This window comes from Mastomys coucha, unplaced genomic scaffold, assembly GCF_008632895.1.
Source record: "Mastomys coucha isolate ucsf_1 unplaced genomic scaffold, UCSF_Mcou_1 pScaffold21, whole genome shotgun sequence".
In the NCBI taxonomy this organism is placed as follows: Eukaryota; Metazoa; Chordata; class Mammalia; order Rodentia; family Muridae; genus Mastomys; species Mastomys coucha.
In genome coordinates this window covers 89,003,015-89,022,927 of record NW_022196904.1, presented here as the reverse complement: position 1 = coordinate 89,022,927, position 19,913 = coordinate 89,003,015, and the positions used below count along the sequence as shown (strand labels likewise).

Below are 19,913 nucleotides of genomic sequence, written 5' to 3'. Positions count from 1 at the left end.
ATGCTGTTGGGAAACTTAAGTAGAAATTCTCCAATCTAACAATGTCTCTCTCAGTTTTCCTGGAAATAAAGTTTATGTGGCTCCATTACACATACAGCTTAGTAGACACCAGGATCTGGCTCTTTCTAAGCCTCTTCTCCCAGCATTTCAGTAGCTAGAACAATCTGAGACAGTCTTCCTACCTCTTCCCCTCTGGAAAACCCTCACCTCTCTCTTATTTTTGAGGGGTTTTAGCAGGCAGTACTTCATCCGATTCTTCTGTCACTATTGGCCACTGCTGGGCCCCAGTGCCTGAGAAGCACTCACAACAGAGCATCCACTTAAAGTTTTGAATAAAGGTATCAAATGGTAAGCATGGGGCACCCCATTTCACTCCACTGTCGATGCAAAAGCCATAGGTGTCATCTTAAAGGAAAGGAGAAGTAGTTTGTTCTGGAGCTATTGAGTGACCATGGCCTGGGGACCCAGATCCCATGTTCCAACGCAGAAGCAGTTTCATGAAGTTTTTATGGTTCTACAGAACAATGAAATTCACAAATCAAGGCAAGTTTAAAATACATTCAGAGAGGCAGGTACATAAAGATGGGGGAAGCCTTCCTATAGGATCAAGATGTTATTTGATGGCATCCTTAGCTTTTGGGTTGGTAGAAAATAGTAGTCTGCTAAGTTAATAGATTCCAAAAGGTTTCTATACGTGAAGTCACCAGTGTTAATCCCGATACGGAAGTGGGTAAGGAAGGCTCCAGAGGGCTAGAACTAGCCTAAGGTAATTTGTCTCTGAACCTGCAACATTCCAATCTCTTCACAGTACTGACATTCTAATCAATCGATCTCTGCAGACATGACTTCTTTTCTTCTTTTTTTTCCCCCGTGTGTGTGTGTGTGTGTGTGTGTGTGTGTGTCTGTGTGTGTGTATGTGTGTGGGGGTTGTCTTTTTTTTGTTTTGTTTTTTGTTTTGTTTTTTTGTTTTTTGTTTTTTGAGACAGGGTTTCTCTGTGTAGCCCTGGCTGTTTTGGTACTCACTCTGTAGACCAGGCTAGCCTCAAACTCAGAAATTCACCTGCTTCTGCCTCCCAAGTGCTGGGATTAAAGGCGTGAGCCACCACGGCCCGGCTATGGCTTCTTTTCAAGAGTTTAGTTCACACCACCACCCTAGGAATTTGGAATAAAGCCCAGGCTAGGAAAGTGAACTACCATTGAATTCCAGTGCTAGACAGCAAGAAATATTTTCCTCATTTTCCAAGCGAAAAGATTCTTGCCCAGGGCGGTGAAATATATGTTCATGAGTCAGTCTACTTGTGGCAGCGGAGAGATTGAAAAGTTCTCAGGTGCACCCCAACAACTTTGGTCTCCTGCCTCACTTCCGGTCGTCTCGATCCAACTTCCCCTTACATCAGCCCTAGCCGGCTTCTCACGAGTTTGGCCCTCTTCCGCCGCCGTAGTGCGGCGCCTCGGTTGTCCTGGGAAACGACCTGTGACCTGAGAGTGAACGAAGCTGTTTCCCGCCGGCGGGAGCTGCGACTGGGGCGGGTGGAGCGAAGGGCTCGAAGCCGCGCCACCATGGCGGAACAGCTGTATCTAGAGAACATAGACGAGTTCGTCACGGATCAGAACAAGATCGTGAGGAGCTAGGACCTGGGGGGTCGGGTGGAGGAAATGCGGGCGCGCGAGGCGGGTGTGGGGGGACTGGGCCCGCCAGGTCGGCGGGGGGTCTCGACCCCCGGTGCCCGTGGCTTCATGGGGACCAGCCTAGGTGGGCACTAGTCACTGCGAAGCACGGGTGAGGGAGACACGCCCCGCGGGCAGAGCCTCCCGCGCGCCGAAGCCCGTGGGCCTTGGGCAGGATTGTGGGGCTCGGGGGCGTGGAGCCTGGGAAGCCGGCGGGGTTCGTGAGGCCTCCTCTTCCTCTTCTGTGAGGTGATGGGCCCCTCAAGTCCCGGGGTGCAGTAGAGACAGGCCAACTTATTTAGGCTACTGGCTGGTGGCTTCCCCTCCAGAGACAGTTTCCTCTTCCTGGAAGTTTAAATATTGAAAGCTGCTTGGCCCGCCTCTCTGGGCTACTTTAATGAGCAAGAGAGACTTGTTTGCTAAGGAACTTGGCCTTTGTGAGTCCCTGGGCACAGTTTGGTACTGGGTGGTTATAGTGACTCACACCTCCCAGGTCCTCCAGGCTTTTGTGTTATTCCTATAAGTGGGATTTAGCCAAGGGCCCAATGACGTGTTTATGGTCCATTTGTATTGGATAGATAATTCTTGAATCCTAGGTCTGTCTTTTCCCCTCTGCCTCTGACCAATCTTTATTAGGCTTCTTATTGGGAATGCATCTTTAGCGCTGGAAGAAACAACAGACATACCGGGTCAAGGAACGATGGAGGCTCGATGCCCCTAGTTCCTGAAATTACCCCGATGCAACATTTATCCATTTTTCTCATTTTTTTTTTGATTCCCCACACCACCTGTTCCTCTTAATGTTTATATAATTGCAAGTTTACTGAGAAGTTCCTGGGTTATATGCTTTTTTAAGTTATGTTTAGTGTCACACACACACACACACACACACGAGCATGCGCTCACGCTTGCTTGCATGTGTGGATGTCAGAGCACCAGTTCTCCCATTCCAACATATGAATCCAACAGATCAAACCCAGGTTCTTAAGGGTGTGGTAGCAAGTACCTTCACCCACTGCCACTGCCCATCTCTCTGACCCACCTTTGTAGATTCTTTTGCATTGATCAGTCTGTGAAACATTTTAGATAAGCAAGCTAAGTTCCCTGGCCTTACTCAAAGCATGGCTTTTTCTAATTGGTATCTACTGTAGTTACCAATGACTGTAGACAGCCGTCCAAGAATAAGAATCTTTAGGAGCAGGCTCTTGACACTTCATCTGTACTCTGGAATCACCTCATAAAACCTTAAAAATTGTTTTTTGTTTCAGGTGACTTACAAGTGGCTAAGCTATACACTAGGGGTTCATGTTAACCAGGCCAAACAGTAAGTTCATTTTACTGCTAATTTTATAATGTTGGAATTTTTTTATTATTATTATTTTCAGCATGATCTTTTTATTGATTATTTGGGATTTTCACATTTTGCACCCAAATCACACTCACTTCCCAGTCCTTCCAGGTCCACTCACTTCCCAGTCCTTCCAGGTCCAACTCCTACGTTTGTGACCTTCCTCTGTTCCCCTTCTCCAAAAAAAAAAAAAAAAAAAGGTCCAGTCTGAGTTGCCTGCCTAGTCATGGAACATGGTCAGACTCCAGTGGCTAGCCCCTAAGGAAATGGTCACTTTGTTTTAATTCTCATAGAACTCTTAGGTTAGAACTGACTTTCTACCTGGGTTAATAGGAAACAATATTATTTTCTCTACCTTTGACTACTTTTGTCTGTCTTTTGAACTGTGTGTGTGTTCATGTGTGTGAATGTGGACACACACTGGCTACAGGGCACATGGGAAGGAAGAGGACAATCTTGGTTTCATCCCTGCATTTCTAACCCTGGTTAACTTCACTTGTGTAGTGATTTGAATGAGAATGATCCCCCTGAAGGTCCCCCAGTTGGTGGCACCCTTCCAAGAGGCTTAGGAAGCCCAGCCTTGCTGGAGGCAGGCCTGACTATGGTCTCCCCACTGACTGTTCACTTTCTCTGATCTATTGGTTATGTTTGCATTTGAAGATGTGAGTGCTCAGCTTCCATTCAGCCGCTCTTGCCAGGCACCCGTGTTTCCACAGTGGCCTCTTATCCCTCTGTACACCCAAATAAACTCTTTACTCTGCAAGTTGCTTTTGCCATGATCTTTTATCATAGCCACACAAGAGTAACTATTTTATTAAATGGGCTAACCAGCCTTATTTGTAGCTTAGATTTATGTTTATTGTCTTTGATCTTTATGTTTTCACATGTGTTTGTTAGACCTAACTTTGGCTCGTATTTTCATAATAGTTCCTGTTGCTGTGATAAAACACTGACTAAAACCAGTGTGAGAAGGAGACATTTATTCGTCTTACAAGGCGAGACCTAGAGGCAGGAACTGAAGCAGAGAACATGAAGGAGCGCAGCGTACTACTGGCTTCCGGCTTGTTCAGTTACCTTCCTTATACAACTCAGAACCATTTACTCAGAGATGATATTGCCCACAGTGGGCTGGTCCCTCCTATATCAATCAACAGTTAAGAAAATGCCCTACCCCCAACGGCTGGAGGAGGGGCTGTCCCTAAATCTATTGATGGCCTGTGGATCACATTTCCCTAACTGAGCTGCACCTTGTCTGGCCTTGAGTGGATAGAATATGCCTAGCTCTTCAGTGACTTGATGTGCCAAGGTGGGGTGATATAGAGGGTGGGAGCCAGGGAGGGCTTCCCCCTTCTCAGAGAAGAAGGGGAGGAGAATTGGGGAGGGGCTGTGTGTAGGGTGCCCATGAGTAGGGGTGGAGTTGCAATCCAGATGTAAAGTGAATAAAATAAATTGATGGGAAAAAATACCCTACAGATATCCCCGTAGACCCATCCAAAGGAGGCAATTCCTAAGTATTGACTGAAGCTAATGATGACTTAGGTCAACATGTGTTTGACATTACCTGCCTGATAATATACAGTTTTAGGACTAGAGCCAGTGAGACAGCTCAAGTAGGCAAAGGTGCTTGCATTTGAGCCTGATGACCTGAGTTCAATTCTGGGGACTTGGAAAGAGGAGACAGACTCTCAGAGGTGGTCTTCTGATCTCTTGAGCTGTTGCATGTATTATGCGCGCACACACACACACACACACACTAGTGTTTGAATGAAAGTAAAGCAAATACTCAGGATGGCTAGAGCACTGCCCTCCTTGCATTCTGCCACACCTTTTTAATTCTTTTGTTAGAACAGATCTAATTTGAGGCCAAAAGAGAATTGACAACTTTTAAGTTAATGTTAGAATATTGATCTGCAAAGATGCAGAATGTTGTCCAAAGAGGAGGAGGAATTAATTAGTCACTTAATCATTTGAGGACACTTGTATGAGTTAAATGCCTTCTTTGGTTTGCTCTGCCCCTGCGAAGTCTGATTTTTATTTGTTTCTTTAGTAGGAGGAGCTTTCTTTGAGCCATAGCAATATGGTACAAGTCTTATAAACCCCTGATTTTTTGAGCCAACTGATTTGGCTTTATTTGAGTTAACTTAATAGTTGTAGGAGACTGATTTTAGCTGTGATATTCAAGCTCTTAAGAACTGAGACTTAGCTCAGGGGTTTAGATTTAGACTTGTTTTTAACAAGATTGCCCCAGGCAGTGGTGGCACACGCCTTTAATCCTAGCACATGGGAGGCAGAGGCAGGCAGATTTCTGAGTTTGAGGCCAGCCTGGTCTACAGAGTGAATTCCAGGACAGCCAGGGCTACACAGAGAAATCCCGTCTTGAAAAAAGACCATAAAAAGGAAGAAAGAAAGAAAAGAAAAGGAAAAAGATGTATTTGAATGCTTAGAGCTGTAGATGGTTGTTTTAGTTTTAACCTGCCATCTGACCTGTGTGTCCAATTGGGTAGTGGCCTCTGTTCAGACTCTACTGTGCCTGTGCCACCAGGGCCAACTCTTCCCCTTTGCCTAGGCAGGGGCGGGGCTAACTTTCACTGTTAATTCTTTTATAAACTATATTGAACCACTAAACAATTTACCCATTGAAAGGATATTTAATATTTTTAGTGTGCAGCTGTCACCATAGGCAGGGTTTTTTTGTTTTGTTTTAATCTTTCAAAGCAGGAAAAATATTTAATGCCAATTCATAAATCATCCCATTTGCTAAATCAGAAGCAACTCCACAGACACATAAGCAAAAATTTTGAACCATTTAAAAAAAACTAGAGGTGGTTCAGCAGTTAAGAGTACTGCCTGCTCTTCCAGAGAACTCAGGTGAAATTTCCAGCATCTTCACTGCAGCTTACAACTGCCTGTGACTCCAGTTGCAGGTGAATCCACCCCTCTTTCCAGCCCCCAGGAGCACTGCTCACACATGTTGCACAGACGTACATGCAGCCAAACATTCAGACACACTAAAAACAACGAAACAGCCCTTACATACTTAGCATCACTATTGATGAGTCAGATGCAAATTAAAATGCCTGTGAGGTACCTTTTTCTCTTCATACAACCATAATTTTACAGTGTTTTACCACTCTAGAATGAATTATGCCTGTTAAGCCACTGGTTTTTTAACCTCTGTCTTCACCTTGTGTTTCCTAGACAACTATTAATCTTTCTGTCTTTAGAATATTATATATGTACACATACATACACATATTCATACTTATCTGGTTTCTTTCAATTAATGTTTCACAGTTTGTCCAAGCTGAAGTATGTATTGGTACATAATTTGTTTTTATGGCCAAAGACTATTCCACTATATGATGTATTAGTTTCTTAGTTCCAGGGTTGCTCTAATAGAGTACTGCAAAATGGATACTTAAGCCACCAGAAGCTTACTGACTCTGTTCTGCAGGTTGTCTGTGCACATTCTTGGTGGTGGCTTTTGAAGCACAGATGATTTGATTGTTTGTGAAGTTTGTCGCTCTTCTCATTACTGTGGATGTGTAATAAATTGGCCCAACCTTTAAAGGAAGAAATAACCATTTTATCACTCATAGATTCTACAGTGTGGGCAGGGCACAGTGGGAATGGCCCATGTTAGCTGAATGGTATCTGGAGTCTTAGCTGGGAAGTGTCAGTCACTGCAGCCCAGTCTTTAATCATCTTTCTGTACGTCTGGTAGTTGTTACGAGTTAGCAGCTGAACTTTAGCTGGGGTGTTACAGGCTTGGACTTCCTTGCAGTTTGGTGTCTTGAGCAGTCAGATTTCTTATACAGCTACTCAGGGCCCTAACAGCTGTTCTAACACACAACAGAAGCCACTCACCTTTCTGACTTGCTTCACCCTCAAGCAGTCCCTCAAAAACTCTCCCTTATTCAGTGCCTGGGCTCCACCCCTAATAAGACAATGTAGAACAGTATCTAGGGAGGGAGATGCTGCATGTTTATAAAATTTAAAATGTAAATTAAGTGTCATTAATCCCAGCACTTGGGAGGCAGAGGCAAGTAGATCTCTGGGTTGGAGGCCAGCCTGGTCTACAGAGTGAATTTCAAGACAGCCAAGACTACACAGAGAAACCTTTTGAGGAAATAAAACAAATTCTTGTTTTTAGTTCTTTTTTTCAAGTATTATTTTAGTTTTTAACAGACAAGAGCCTTTCTCATTGACTTAAACATGATAAATTCAGATTGAGAAAGTGTTACAGAGTACTAAAATTGGTTTACTTCTGGGGAACTAAAGGAGAGGAAAGTTAATGGTCTCAAAGGGGAGATTGTAAGTCATCATATGTGTAGGAAATATATTCTGCAGGAAGTCAAGTTTTTTTCACTTGTTTTAAAGACTATTTCATACTTATTATTGTCAGAAATAGAGTACTTGCCTTTATTAAGTAAGAAACATGTTAAAGTATATATAAATTCCTTTTTTAAAGGTTTGTCGTAAACTCAGTAAAAAGGGAAATAGATTAAAAAGAAAGCAAAACAAAAATAAGTGAGAAGAGGAACTAATAAGAGAACAGTTGGGTTTTATTTGGGGAAACCTGTGCAGAAGACAGTGACTTGCTGACACAGGCAAGATTAAGACCTGTGGAGAAAAGACTGCATGTGGCTGACATGCTCGGGAGCATGGTGGACATAGTACTTGCCTTTTGGTTTTCTATTAGCATGGTCCTAATTAGCGTTAAACAGTCAAGAGCCCACCACCTCATCTGTCCTAATATGATCTCTGTAGAGGGAAAGATGTGAGAGAGAAAGGTGGAAGAATCCATAAAACTGGCAAATAGTGCATGCTTTGTACTTAAGTAACTGATGGTGTACGGAAAGGGAGCCGTATAAACCCACGGGAGAGTGTGGTGTAGTAGGTGTTAGAATACATGATAGGACATAAACTGTTAGCACTCAGGAGGCAGAGGTGCTCTGCTTGGCTAGTCGTGTTAGAGAAGGCTTGGAGTAGATGGAACCTATATAGCCCTTCCATGGTCTGGAATTCCCTGTGTAAGCCAGGCTGGCCTCAAACTCACAGAGATCTGCTTGCCTCTGCCTCCCTAGGATTAAAGGAAGGCAGACAGATGGCTGTGATTGAAGTTCCTACCAATTTTAAGCTTACGCTCTAGGAAGGACATGGCTGGTCCAAATGAGTAGGAGCTATGACTCCCTTTTCACTGCTTAGAACACAAGTGGGCACTCAGGAAAGTTTTGATTCATTTTTTAATCTGTTGGCTTTTTTTACTTACTTGCATTTTAAAACTTCACTTTGACAGCATCACAGATAATGAGGGTGAAAGAATACAGGTGACCCTTGGACTTGAAATAGTATAGTAAAGTGGGTTGGAGGGCATAGAGTCAAGAATTAGTTGGGAGGGAAAACTAATGAGACTTGGCAGCTCATTGCATAAGGAGAAGGGCAATGACTCCCAGATTTCTGGCTAAGGTGGTTTGAACAAATGATGATGTCATCAGGGAAAAAGGAAGCCATGGAGTTGAATAAAATAGACCAGGGAGAATACCATGGGGTGACCAAGCATACTGCATGTCCCAGGAAACCTATCTGAGTTAGGCAAACTAGGGTGGCTGGTCATACTAAAGTAGAGTAAGATGGCTAAGGAAAGGAAGGCCCAGGAACTGAGTGCAGGAAAAAGTGGAGCAGCTGTAGCAGGGGACTGAGCTGAGTATCGTGGAAAGCAAGAGAGGGCATCTGGAGAAGAGAGTGGCCACGGAGGCTGAGGTTTTCTTTGGCTTACTACGTAGCTCTGGGTAAACTAGTACTTACTGTGTAGACCAGGCTGGCCTTGAACTCATGCCTCTCCCTCTAAGGTTAAAGGTCTACACCACCATACCTAGTTCTCAGAATTTCTGAGTTTCTGGCTGTTCTCAACTGAAGTGTGATATGTTGTAGAAGCTTGCCAAATATTTCTTGAAATAAAGACAAATGATGTGCATCTTTTTATGTTAAACTGAATGAGGGGCATCAACTTCTGGTATTTTGGGTGGTTGGGATAAAAGTGAATAAACACTTTACTGCAAGCAACATTTAGTGTGTAGTTAATGAACATTTTAGATGTTAGGTGGTGTAAGCATCTGCTATGTTCTACATTGTGAAATTCAGTAGTAACAGAAGTCATGATGTATATGATAGTTTGAAATATTTAATGTAGTGATCTCAGAGTTACTAAAAAACCCAAATCATCTCCATCTCCAAAAAATCACATATAGACTATTGATACCTGAGAATAGATGCTTACACATAGTGTATGAGTTTGGGTTATAAAAATTATTCATGTAGTAATGGCACTTCTCCTTTATGCCTGAAGATATGAAACCAAGAAAACTTTATTCTGGATGCCATAGCTAGAGAGTTGACTCACTTTTGTATCTGCCACTATTTGGCTATGGGTTCTGGCCCTCTTGGAGTTGTTCTAGATTTATCTTAGTTACTTCCTGGGTCTCTCAGCCAATTCAAACAAGTTGGCTCCAGTCCCATGCTCCATCCTTCATCCACTATATTTTCAAAAATCTGTCTGTTCAGTAAGTAAAAAAATTGTGCTGTAGAAAAAACTGTCAGATTTCATATATATGACTTCCAAGTCATGAATCAGGAGTTGATGAAGAAGATGCATACTGAGTCACTTTTGTCTTGTTTGAAACAGGATGCTCTATGAATATGTTGAAAGGAAACGGAAGGAAAATTCGGGAGCTCAGCTGCATGTTACCTACTTGGTATCTGGCAGTCTTATACAGAACGGACATTCTGTAAGTTCTCTTTAACAAGGCTTCATGTTCATGAGATATAAATATTATTATTATTAACAGGAGAAAGAAACAAGATTGGTTGAGTGGTATGGAAGTTTTAAAGTACCTCTTAAAAGAGAGTGAGTGTTCCGAAATTTTAAACTAAATCTGACAGGATATTAAATGTAATATCTTGGCTGTGATGAAGAGACTATCACTGTGAGTTACCTAGGAAATGAGACATTAGGAAATGGCTTTTCCTTGAACCTCTTTTTCCTTTTGAATATGCATTGAAGACACTGATACTTAATTTTCATCCTCTTCAAATTTCAAGTCACAAATTCCGGTGTTAAAAAAGGAGGAAAAAAATTAGGTGACTTTGTAATTTTTTTTTTAAAGATTTATTTATTTATTATTTTATGTATGTGAGTACACTGTAGCTGTACAGATGGCTGTGAGCCTTCATGTGGTTTTTCAGAATTGAATTTAGGACCTCTGCGTGCTCCGGTCAGGCCCGTTCTCTCAGGCCCAAAGATTTATTTATTATTATAGATAAGTACACTGTAGCTGCACCAGATCTCATTATGGGTGGTTGTGAGCCACCATGTGGTTGCTGGGATTTGAACTTAGGACCTTCAGAAGAGTAGTCAGTGCTCTTACCTGCTGAGCCATCTTGTTAGCTCCTGATTTTGTAATCTGAGTACTCGCTTTGATAGGTCACTTAGAGTGGCCCACTGTTAGGCCTGAAGGCTTAGCGGCTGGTACAGACAGTCATGGGCTGGGGTTTGGGCTCCTGCATCTTTTTCTGTTCTCGTCCCATCTGCATCTAGCCCACCAACATAGCGAACTGTTGCTTTTTTCATCTCAGCCACAAAGCAGTCTTCATCTCAGGTCTGTTGATCTTTTGCTGACTTCCATTTTTTCCTTCGGGGAGGGCACAGGTAACACTGTGTTCTTCCCAGGCCTTGCGAGGTCTTGTACTGAATCCATGGGACGTTCATAGTTCTTGCACACTGGCTCCCTGTCCAGCGAATGGCATGTCTTCTCTGTCCTCAGTTTCCTTGCGCCTGTCTGAAGACACCTCTGTTTCATTGTCATCAGTCCCAGGATCAAGGGCCCCTCGTAGAGATCTACTAACATGTCTTTTTTACTTCCCTTTTGACTTTCCCTCAGAATCATAAGTTTGCAACCTCAACTTCGTTTGCCATGATTCTGATAGTTGTTGTTTTTTAACAAGAGTCCCAAGCATGTGAGATTGAAAGCTCTTAGGTGAGCTTTATGAGGAACAGCAGAACTTTAGATTCCGATCCCTGCGTTCTCCAGTCAGTGCTTTCTTTCCTTGTTGGTGTGCTGTTGAAACGCTCGGTATTTAGCCTACAGTGAACACTGCATTGCTTTAATACAGTTCCTCACGTTGTGGTGACCTCAGCCATAAAATTACTTCATTGCTACTTTACAACTGTAATTTTCTACTGTAATATAAATACCTGATGTGCAGGAGTTTTGATATGCAATCCTCTAAGGGGTTTCGACCCACAGTTTGAGAACCATGGGTTAGTGAGGTTTTTTTTTTTTTTTTTTTTTTTTTTTTTTTTGGTTTTTTGAGACAGGGTTTCTCTGTATAGCCCTGGCTATCCTGGAACTCACTCTGTAGACCAGGCTGGCCTTGAACTCAAAATCCGCCTGCATCTGCCTCCCAGGTGCTGGGATTAAAGGCGTGCGCCACCACTGCTGGGCTGGTGAGTTCTTGTTATGTTAATTTGGACTTGCCAGTACAAGTTCTCATTAGCTTTTTTATGTAGTGATTTTTAGTTGAGAATGATTTTTTAAAATCACCACCTAATTTATTATTAATTTACCAGTCATTACAGAATAGTCAAGTTTTTTTTTTTAAATTCAATATTTTCTTTATTTACATTTCAAATGATACCTCCTTTCCCAGTTTCCCCTTTGGAAAACAAACAAAAAAACCCTGTTCTCTCCCTGCCTTCCCAGAATAGTCAAGTTTTAAGCTGGAATCTATGAAGAATTTTTTTTTTTTTTTTTAAAGATTTATTTATTATTATATGTAAGTACGCTGTAGCTGATTTTGGACACACCAGAAGAGGGCGTCAGATCTCATTACGGGTGGTTGGGAGCCACCATGTGGTTGCTGGGACTTGAACTCAGGGCTTTCTGAAGAGCAGTTGGTGCTCTTACCCGCTGAGCCATCTCTCCAGCCCGAAGAATTTTTTTAAGGATAGGTTTCATTGTGTAGCTTGGCTGGTAGACTAGACTGACAGAGATCCACTTGCCTCTCTCTAGTGCTAGATTAAAGGTGTAAACCACCACACTATGAAGAACTTTTATTGAAGCCTAGTGTGGTTGTACATGCTTATAATTCTAGCATTTGGGAGGTTGATACAGGTGAGTCTGGACAAGGCCTCTCTCAAAAATGTAAAGTAAAATTCTAGAAGGTAACAGGGTTTGTGAAGCTGTGCTTACTGGGCCCTTCACCTTGACAGGGGTCCCTGCAATAGCCAGCTCTGCTGATCTGCACTGTTGTTTCATAGCAAGGTGGCATGGCCACTGCTGAGTGTTTCAGTGGCCCCAAGCAGAGGAACACTTAGGCACACTGAACTGCCTGGCTGTCTAGGCTGTTCCCTTAGGTTTACTACGGATCTGCAGTGTTTTAATGCTTAGTTCCTAGTGCCTTTTTTTTTTTTTAATAAGCTCTGCAGTTTTGAGTAGAATATGACAGTTTGGGGAATGTCTTGTTTGTATCTATGATCGTGTGTGTGCAGGTATAGGTGTGTGTGTATGCCCACATGCATGTATGCATATGTCTAAGGGTATGCAAGCACTTGTGAAGACAGAGGACAATCTTGGGTATTATTCCTCAAGAGTTGTCTACTCTGTTTTTTTAGATAAGCCTGGGACCTGAAGCTTGCTGTTTTGGCTTAAGCTGGTTGGCCAGTGGTGCTCCAGGATCCTCCTGTCTGTCTCCTCAGCACTAAAATTATAATTGGTCCTACCATGCCCATCTTTTTACATGGACACTGGGAATCGAATTTAGATCCTCATGCTTGTATGGCAACCATTTTTAGCAACTGAGCTATTGCCTTACTTCAATTTTTTTAACTATAAAAGAAACCAATAAAAAGAATCCATGAATTTTCTTAATTCAAATTTATGACTATCTTTCTACAAAGTATTTTTTGATATATTAGAGAGATAGCTCAATGGTAGAGCAGTTGCCTAGCATGTACAAGGTTCTGGGTTTGACCATCAGTACTGAAACACCAAAACAAATAAAAATTTATGTTAATGCCAAACATGGTTGCTCACACCTGTAATTGGCAGCACTTGAGAGCCTGAAGCAGGAGTTACTGAGTTTGAGGCCAGCCTGAGCACAATGTGAATTTCTGTCTCTTAAAAACCAAACAAACAAACAAAAAGCTTACTTGATTTTTATATTACTCTTCTATATTAAGGATTTTGGTGGTTCTTAACATTGACATAAATACTTATTGATGTAGCCAAATATAAGATTTAGAGGAGAAAAATGAATATTTTTACTAACAATTACTGAAAAAATTTTCAAGAATTTTTTATTTTGCAAGTTTTTTTTTTTTCTGTAGCATATAGTCTGCTTAAATCACTCATTGTGGCAATTTACCAATTTAAGATCTATTTAAATTCAGTTCTCTTTCCTTCAGGAAAGGGCAGGTCTCCCAGTGACATCAACCAAACATGGCATATTAAGTTGCAATAATATTAGGTTAGATGAGGCAATCCTGTAGGAGGACAAGGGTCCCAAAAGCAGGCAAAAGCTTCAGAAACAGCTTATGCTCCCTCTGCTATGAGTCCCATAAAAACACCAAATTACACAACTATAATGCGCACACACACACACACACACACACACACACACACACACACACACACACACGGGGCTTAGGTCAGTCCCATGCAGGCTCCCTGATTTTCAGTTTTAGTCTCTATGAACCCCTAAGAGTCCAGGTTGAGTGCAGATTAGTTGATTCTGTGGTTTTCTTGTAGTGTTCTTGACTCCCTGGCTCCTACAATCCTTCCTCCCCCTCTTCTGCAGGACTCTCTGAACTCTGTATAATACTTGTCTGTGGATCTCTGCATTGGTTTCCATCAGTAGAGCAGAATAGCCAGATCTAACTTTTATTTAGTTCTATAGGTTATATAGTAGTTATCATTCAATCATTTACTAAAAATTGCTCTCAAATTGTTTGAAATAGTTTTGTTTCATAAAAATAACAGCTGGCCTCTCATTTCCTTAATCTCTTTTCAAGATGATGTAAAATAATGCCAATTAAAAATTAGTCAGATTGGCCAGGCGGTGGTGGCACACGCCTTTAATCCCAGCACTTGGGAGGCAGAGGCAGGCGGATTTCTGAGTTCGAGGCCAGCCTTGTCTACAGAGTGAGTTCCAGGACAGCCAGGGCTACACAGAGAAACCCTGTCTCGAAAAAAACCAAAAAAAAAAAAAAAAAAAAAAAAAAAAAAAAAAAAAAAAAAAAAAGTCTGATTGCCCTATACTGTAGTGTATTTTCAGGGTACCCAGTGTTTTTCTAATTTCATAGCTAAACACAACTGAGTCAAGGAAGCTCAAATTCTGCATTCTGTAACTTCACTGCTGATGAAGTGTTGTTCCTTACAGTGCCACAAGGTTGCAGTAGTGAGAGAAGATAAACTGGAAGGTAAGAATTTGAGCAGCTGAATAAGCTTTTTGCTTTGCCTCTTATGGCATTGATTGTGCACAGTCTGTATAAAGTGTATTTGGCTAACCAAACAGTCTTATATTCTTTTTACTAATAGTTTTTGAATCGTTAGTCTTCTTACATTTGCTTAACTTCCCATTTTTAAGGCTGACATATATAAAGTACATCTTTGACAGGATTTCAAGACTTACGACAAACATAAGAGTATTGTCATGAATTACAGATGACATGGCTCCTTAAGCTGTGGATTGTGATACTTTGTGGGGTTGAATAACTGAATCTAGACCTTGCAAAAAAGATTATCAAACTGAGCTTATAACAACTGAGACTTAATAAAATATGCAATATACAATGTGGTAAACAGTGAATGTAGCACTATATGTGGAATGATTAACCCATAAAACATGGGTTTTGTGGCAGTGCTCACGCATGTTACATGATGTAACCTCACTGCAGCCTTAGTTCTAAGCACATAGTCAGTGCTCTTTGCATTGTGTGCCACCCTGCCATGCAACACCAGTGAGTATGGCCGGAGCCACCTTGGCCCAGTCTTGAGGCTGTGTATGGCACATGCTGGGGTGGATGGTCTCAGTTGTAGTCTTTTTACTGTCTATGTAAACTTCTGTGCTCTTATAGAAACATAGTACTTTAATTATGAAAAACAGAGAACTAATATTTTCCCACAATCGTTCCTTAGTGTGTAAGTATCAGATTAGTGTGTTTGGGGATTGTATTTATGTTAGAATATTAGATTCTAAAAAGTGCTATTTGAGTTACTCCTTGTTTTATTTTTAAAAAAATATTCAGTAAATTTCAGCTTGAATTAGAACAGGGTTTCTAACAAATCTGAAGTGGCCTAAGTTTACCTCTTCTATTTGGTACTTTGTATTTCTGCACAGTGGTAGTGTTATCAGCACTGATGGTTACAAAAGCAAAGTATTGATCAGCTAAGAAACATTGATATGTTCTGCATTCTGTAGGTTCAAATATTCAGCCAAGACTTCAGTTTTTTGCTTTGTATAAAAATAAACATGTACACTTATTTCATTAGTATGTTAAATTTGCTTTCATCTTTGATAATAAAATTATTATTTTATGTATGCCAAAAGGTTGGGTTTTTTTTAATATATATATATATATATATATATATATATATATATATATTTCAAAGATTTATTATGTAAGTACACTGTAGCTGTCTTCAAACACCCCAGAAGAGGGTATCAGATCTCACTATGGGTGATTGTGAGCCACCATGTGGTTGCTGGGATTTGAACTCATGACCTTCGGAAGAACAGTCGGCACTCTTAACTACTGAACCATCTCTCCAGCCCAAAAGGGTTGTTTTAAAATAAAATTCTTTATGACTATCAGTAAATATTTAAATCATGTGCATATATATGTGTATATGAAAATATAGATATATTTGCATAAAATCTCTGGTTAAAAAGGAAGTGTTAAAAACTCCATCATATGTGATGGTTAATATGTTCCAAGCTCTGTGCTAGGCTGTGGGGACAGTGAACAAGTTAGGCACAGTTCCTTCCCTTGTAGAACCCATAGCTTACTCCTGTGATAATAGTCTTTGTTCTGTAGACTCAGTTCACTAGTGATATTATGTAGCTGCTTTCTGTAAACTGAAGTTGAAACATAGAAGTAAGTCTTCTCAGGTAGACTACTTGACAGACTGAAGACAAAGCTTCCTAACCGTCATCAATCACCAGTCACTATTTGCTGACTCTCCCTGGGTGAGTAGCACCTCACAGGTGCTGTATTAGAAATGACTCAGCACCAACATGGCCCATTGCAGACAGAGGCTTGATGTTCTTCTATTTTATATGTAGCTGTTTGACCTGTTAGAGTTTTTGGACCATCATAGATTGCAAATGGTTTTAGTGCAGAAGAGTTTCTTGTTAAAGTCCCCACAAGCTATGAAATTGTGTATTAACAGACTGCTTTTCCTGTTGACTTGTAGCAGTGAAGTCCAAGTTAGCTGTGACTGCCAGCATCCATGTGTACAGCATCCAGAAAGCTATGCTAAAGGACAGTGGGCCTCTGTTCAATACCGACTATGACATCCTTAAAAGCAATTTGCAGAACTGCAGCAAGTAAGCTCCTTAATGTTCTTGTGGGCTTCTTTACGAATTGATTTTGTAAGGTGTTTACACAGTGGCTGCCTCTTAAGAGTGAGTGCCAAGTCTAGTAAAACCCCATTTATCTTGCAGTAAGACACATGCCTAGTTTTATTAGTACATCATAAGGTGAAAAATAGCAGCCACAGCTCATATTGAAACCCCACTGGACTCCCCATAAATCTATTTCTCATATATTTATTCTGTCATCACCATCAGAGATGTTTGTTGTGTCCCCTGATTACCCCTTTGCCCTAGTCTCTGCTTGTCTAACTCTTACCCATCCTTTAGGAGCTAGATCAGATGTTGCCCTTCAAAAAACTGTTCCTAAATTCGATGTCCCATTCCTTCCAGTCAAAAGTCAAAGCTCCATAGTCAGTCAGATCTTGTAAATCTTTTGTGTTCTTCAGGGCACTGGACAGGCTATGATGTGTGTGGAGTTAAGACACTCATAATCATAGATTTTAGTCATGTTTTGCCACTTAATAGCCCAGTGGCTTTGGACAAATTATTTAATACTTTCTAGCTTTGGTTTCTTCATCTTTAAATCAGTTATGATAATTCCTACTTTGTGAGATTGTACTGATAGCTCAAGTTAGTTTAAAAATATTCTTGGATATCTACCACTTTGATTTAATAATAATTTAAATTCAGGGGCTGGAGAGGTGGCTCAGTAGTTTAGTGTACTTATTAATTCTTCAGAGGACCCAGGTTCAATTCTTAGTACCCTACATGGTGGCTTACAATCATCTATAACTCCAGTTCCAGGGGATCTAATACCTTCTGGCCTCCTTGGGTACTAGGTGTGTATATGTTGTACAGACATACATGCTGGCAAAACACTCTTAACATATGTCTTAGTCAGGGTTTCTATTCCTGCACAAACATCATGACCATGAAGCAAGTTGGGGAGGAAAGGATTTATTTGGCTTACTTCCACATTGCTGTTTATCACAAAGGAAGTCAGGACTGGAACCCAAGCAGGTCAGAAAGCAGGAGCTGGGGCAGAGGCCATGGAGAGATGTTTCTTACTGGCTTGCCTTTCCTGGCTTGCTCTCTTATAGAACCCAAGACTTCCAGCCCAGGGATGGCACCACCCACAAGGGGCCCTACCCCCTTGATCACTAATTGAGAAAATGCCCCACAGCTGGATCTCATGGAGGCACTCCCCCAACTGAAGCTCCCTTCTCTGTGATAACTCCAGCCTGTGTCAAGTTGACACACAAAAACAGCCAGTACAATATATAAAATCAAATAAATTAATTAAAAGATAATTTGGATTTGTTTGTTATATAGCTGATGTGTACCATTGAGTTATTACATACTTTTGAGAATGAGGCCCAGTACCTGTTCCTGAGGTTGGTGACCCACAAGAGATAGCATTACAGTACACTGCTATCAAGAGGAATGGCATGAAAAAATTTTGGAGACAGACATTTATTACCAGATTCTGGATGGGTAAAGTGAGGGGAAAATAAAGGTGCTTTTCCAAAAGGTTACAGCATCTAGGTTGAGACTCAAAGGTCCAGTAGAAATTGTCAGATAGTAGTGTCAGAGTGAAGATGGAGCTGAGAGAGAAACATAATCACTGTCTTTAGCTATAGCGTAGGGTGACAGACATGTGGGAGATAACTACAAGACTGGAGTCAGATTCCTTCTTGAGTGACTCTGAGGGGTTTGTGATATGTAAATTTGCTGGAAATCTCAAGTAAGTATACTTATTGCAATAGTTAAGTCTCAAGGTGAACAGAAGGGTTTTGGATTCAGATAAGCTGCTGGGCCAGAGCAGCAGAGAGATCTGTGAAGAGAGAGTGTAGAATGAAGGAAGGACAGAAAATAAAACTGAAGGTTATAATTTTTAAAAGCTCTCTGACTTTGGATAAAATATTTAGCCTCTTGGTGATTCAACTTCCTTATGTATGGTAAAGTAGAGGCGTCAATGGTACCAATCTCACATGTAATCGAGGATTGAGTAAACTAAGACGTAGCAGTCTCACAGCTGTGTTCTATACATAGTAAGTACTCTTTGTGGTTGCTCTTTATTTTAATGAATGGACCAAAAAAGAGGGGTCTAAGAGAAAGCATCCAGTGAAGTAGAAAATTATGAAAATACATGAGGTTCCATTAGCTGAGGGCAGAATTTCAAGAAAGGAGGATTAATCTGTTTCAAGAGAAGCATGTCAGATAGAGATGGAAGCTAGCCATTGGATGTGGTGATGGCCTACGAGAGCTGAGTGTAGGGGTCAGACTGATCCAGCTGAGTGAAACTGTTATTGTGGATACATTTTTCCAGAAAATGTGACTGAAATGGAGGAAAAGGAGGACCACAGTGTCTAGGGAGAAATTGAAACTTTGAAATTGTGTGTGTCTGTGTCTGTGTATGTCTGTGTATATTTATGCACACACACGTATAGATATACATACATATATATACACACACTACACCACACACACACACACACACACACACACACACACACACCACACCACACACGCACACACACAGATATAGTTTTAGAGTTGAGGGGATGTAGCTCAGTTGTAGGGCTTGCTTATTATTCATAAGGCCCTGAGTTCTGCCTCAGCACTGCAAAATAAAAATAAAAATAAATAAAGCCCCACCACAGAAATAATTACAAGACTGGTACTGAGGCAGGAGGATCACCGAATTCCAGGCCAACTTGTTACTTAGTGCCAGACTAGCTAGGCCACACAGCAAGAGAATGACTTAAGTTGTGTTAGATAGGAGTCAGAGAGGAGAGGTTGAAGAAATAGAGGGGATGGGATAACTGATAGAGACAGATCTGGAGAAATTGGTACAGAATTGCCAACTGTATTTTCTTTAAATACCATCTGATTAAGATTCCTGTCAGTTAACTTAGTTTTTCTAAAATGGTACCTAGCAACTAATGTTGACTCTATTGATAATGGGCATGGTGGTGGGTTGGTTAGGGTTTTGTTTGGTTTTGGGTTTTTTGTTTATTTTGTTTTGTCTATTTTAATTTGAATAAGATGGGCATTTGAATATTTTTTAAATAGATATATAACCAGAAAATTATTTATTTATTTATTTTGGTTTTTTGAGACAGAGTTTCTCTGTATAGCCCTGGCTGTCCTGGAACTCACTCTGTAGACAGAGGTTGGCCTCGAACTCAGAAATCCTCCTGCTTTTGCATCCCAAGTGCTAGGATTAAAGGCATGTACCACCACTGCCCAGCCAGAAAATAATTTATAAGTCCCTTATTTATGAGTTCCAGGACAGCCA

General features: G+C 41.1%; 1 protein-coding gene across 4 annotated transcripts in view; it reads left to right on the top strand.

Moving 5' to 3' along the window:
* Window positions 1-1,422: 1,422 nt before the first annotated feature.
* Window positions 1,423-19,913, top strand: part of Pold3 (DNA polymerase delta 3, accessory subunit) — a 43,913-nt gene continuing 25,422 nt past the window's right edge. The window contains exons 1-5 of one of the 4 annotated variants that reach the window (XM_031387519.1): window positions 1,423-1,620; window positions 2,937-2,992; window positions 9,702-9,804; window positions 14,456-14,495; window positions 16,492-16,624. In XM_031387519.1, coding sequence (XP_031243379.1) covers window positions 1,561-1,620; window positions 2,937-2,992; window positions 9,702-9,804; window positions 14,456-14,495; window positions 16,492-16,624 — 392 coding nt within the window. In that variant the 5' untranslated portion in view covers window positions 1,423-1,560. The remainder of the gene's footprint in view (window positions 1,621-2,936; window positions 2,993-9,701; window positions 9,805-14,455; window positions 14,496-16,491; window positions 16,625-19,913) is intronic. The other 3 variants (XM_031387515.1, XM_031387517.1, XM_031387518.1) reach the window with 3 other exon arrangements.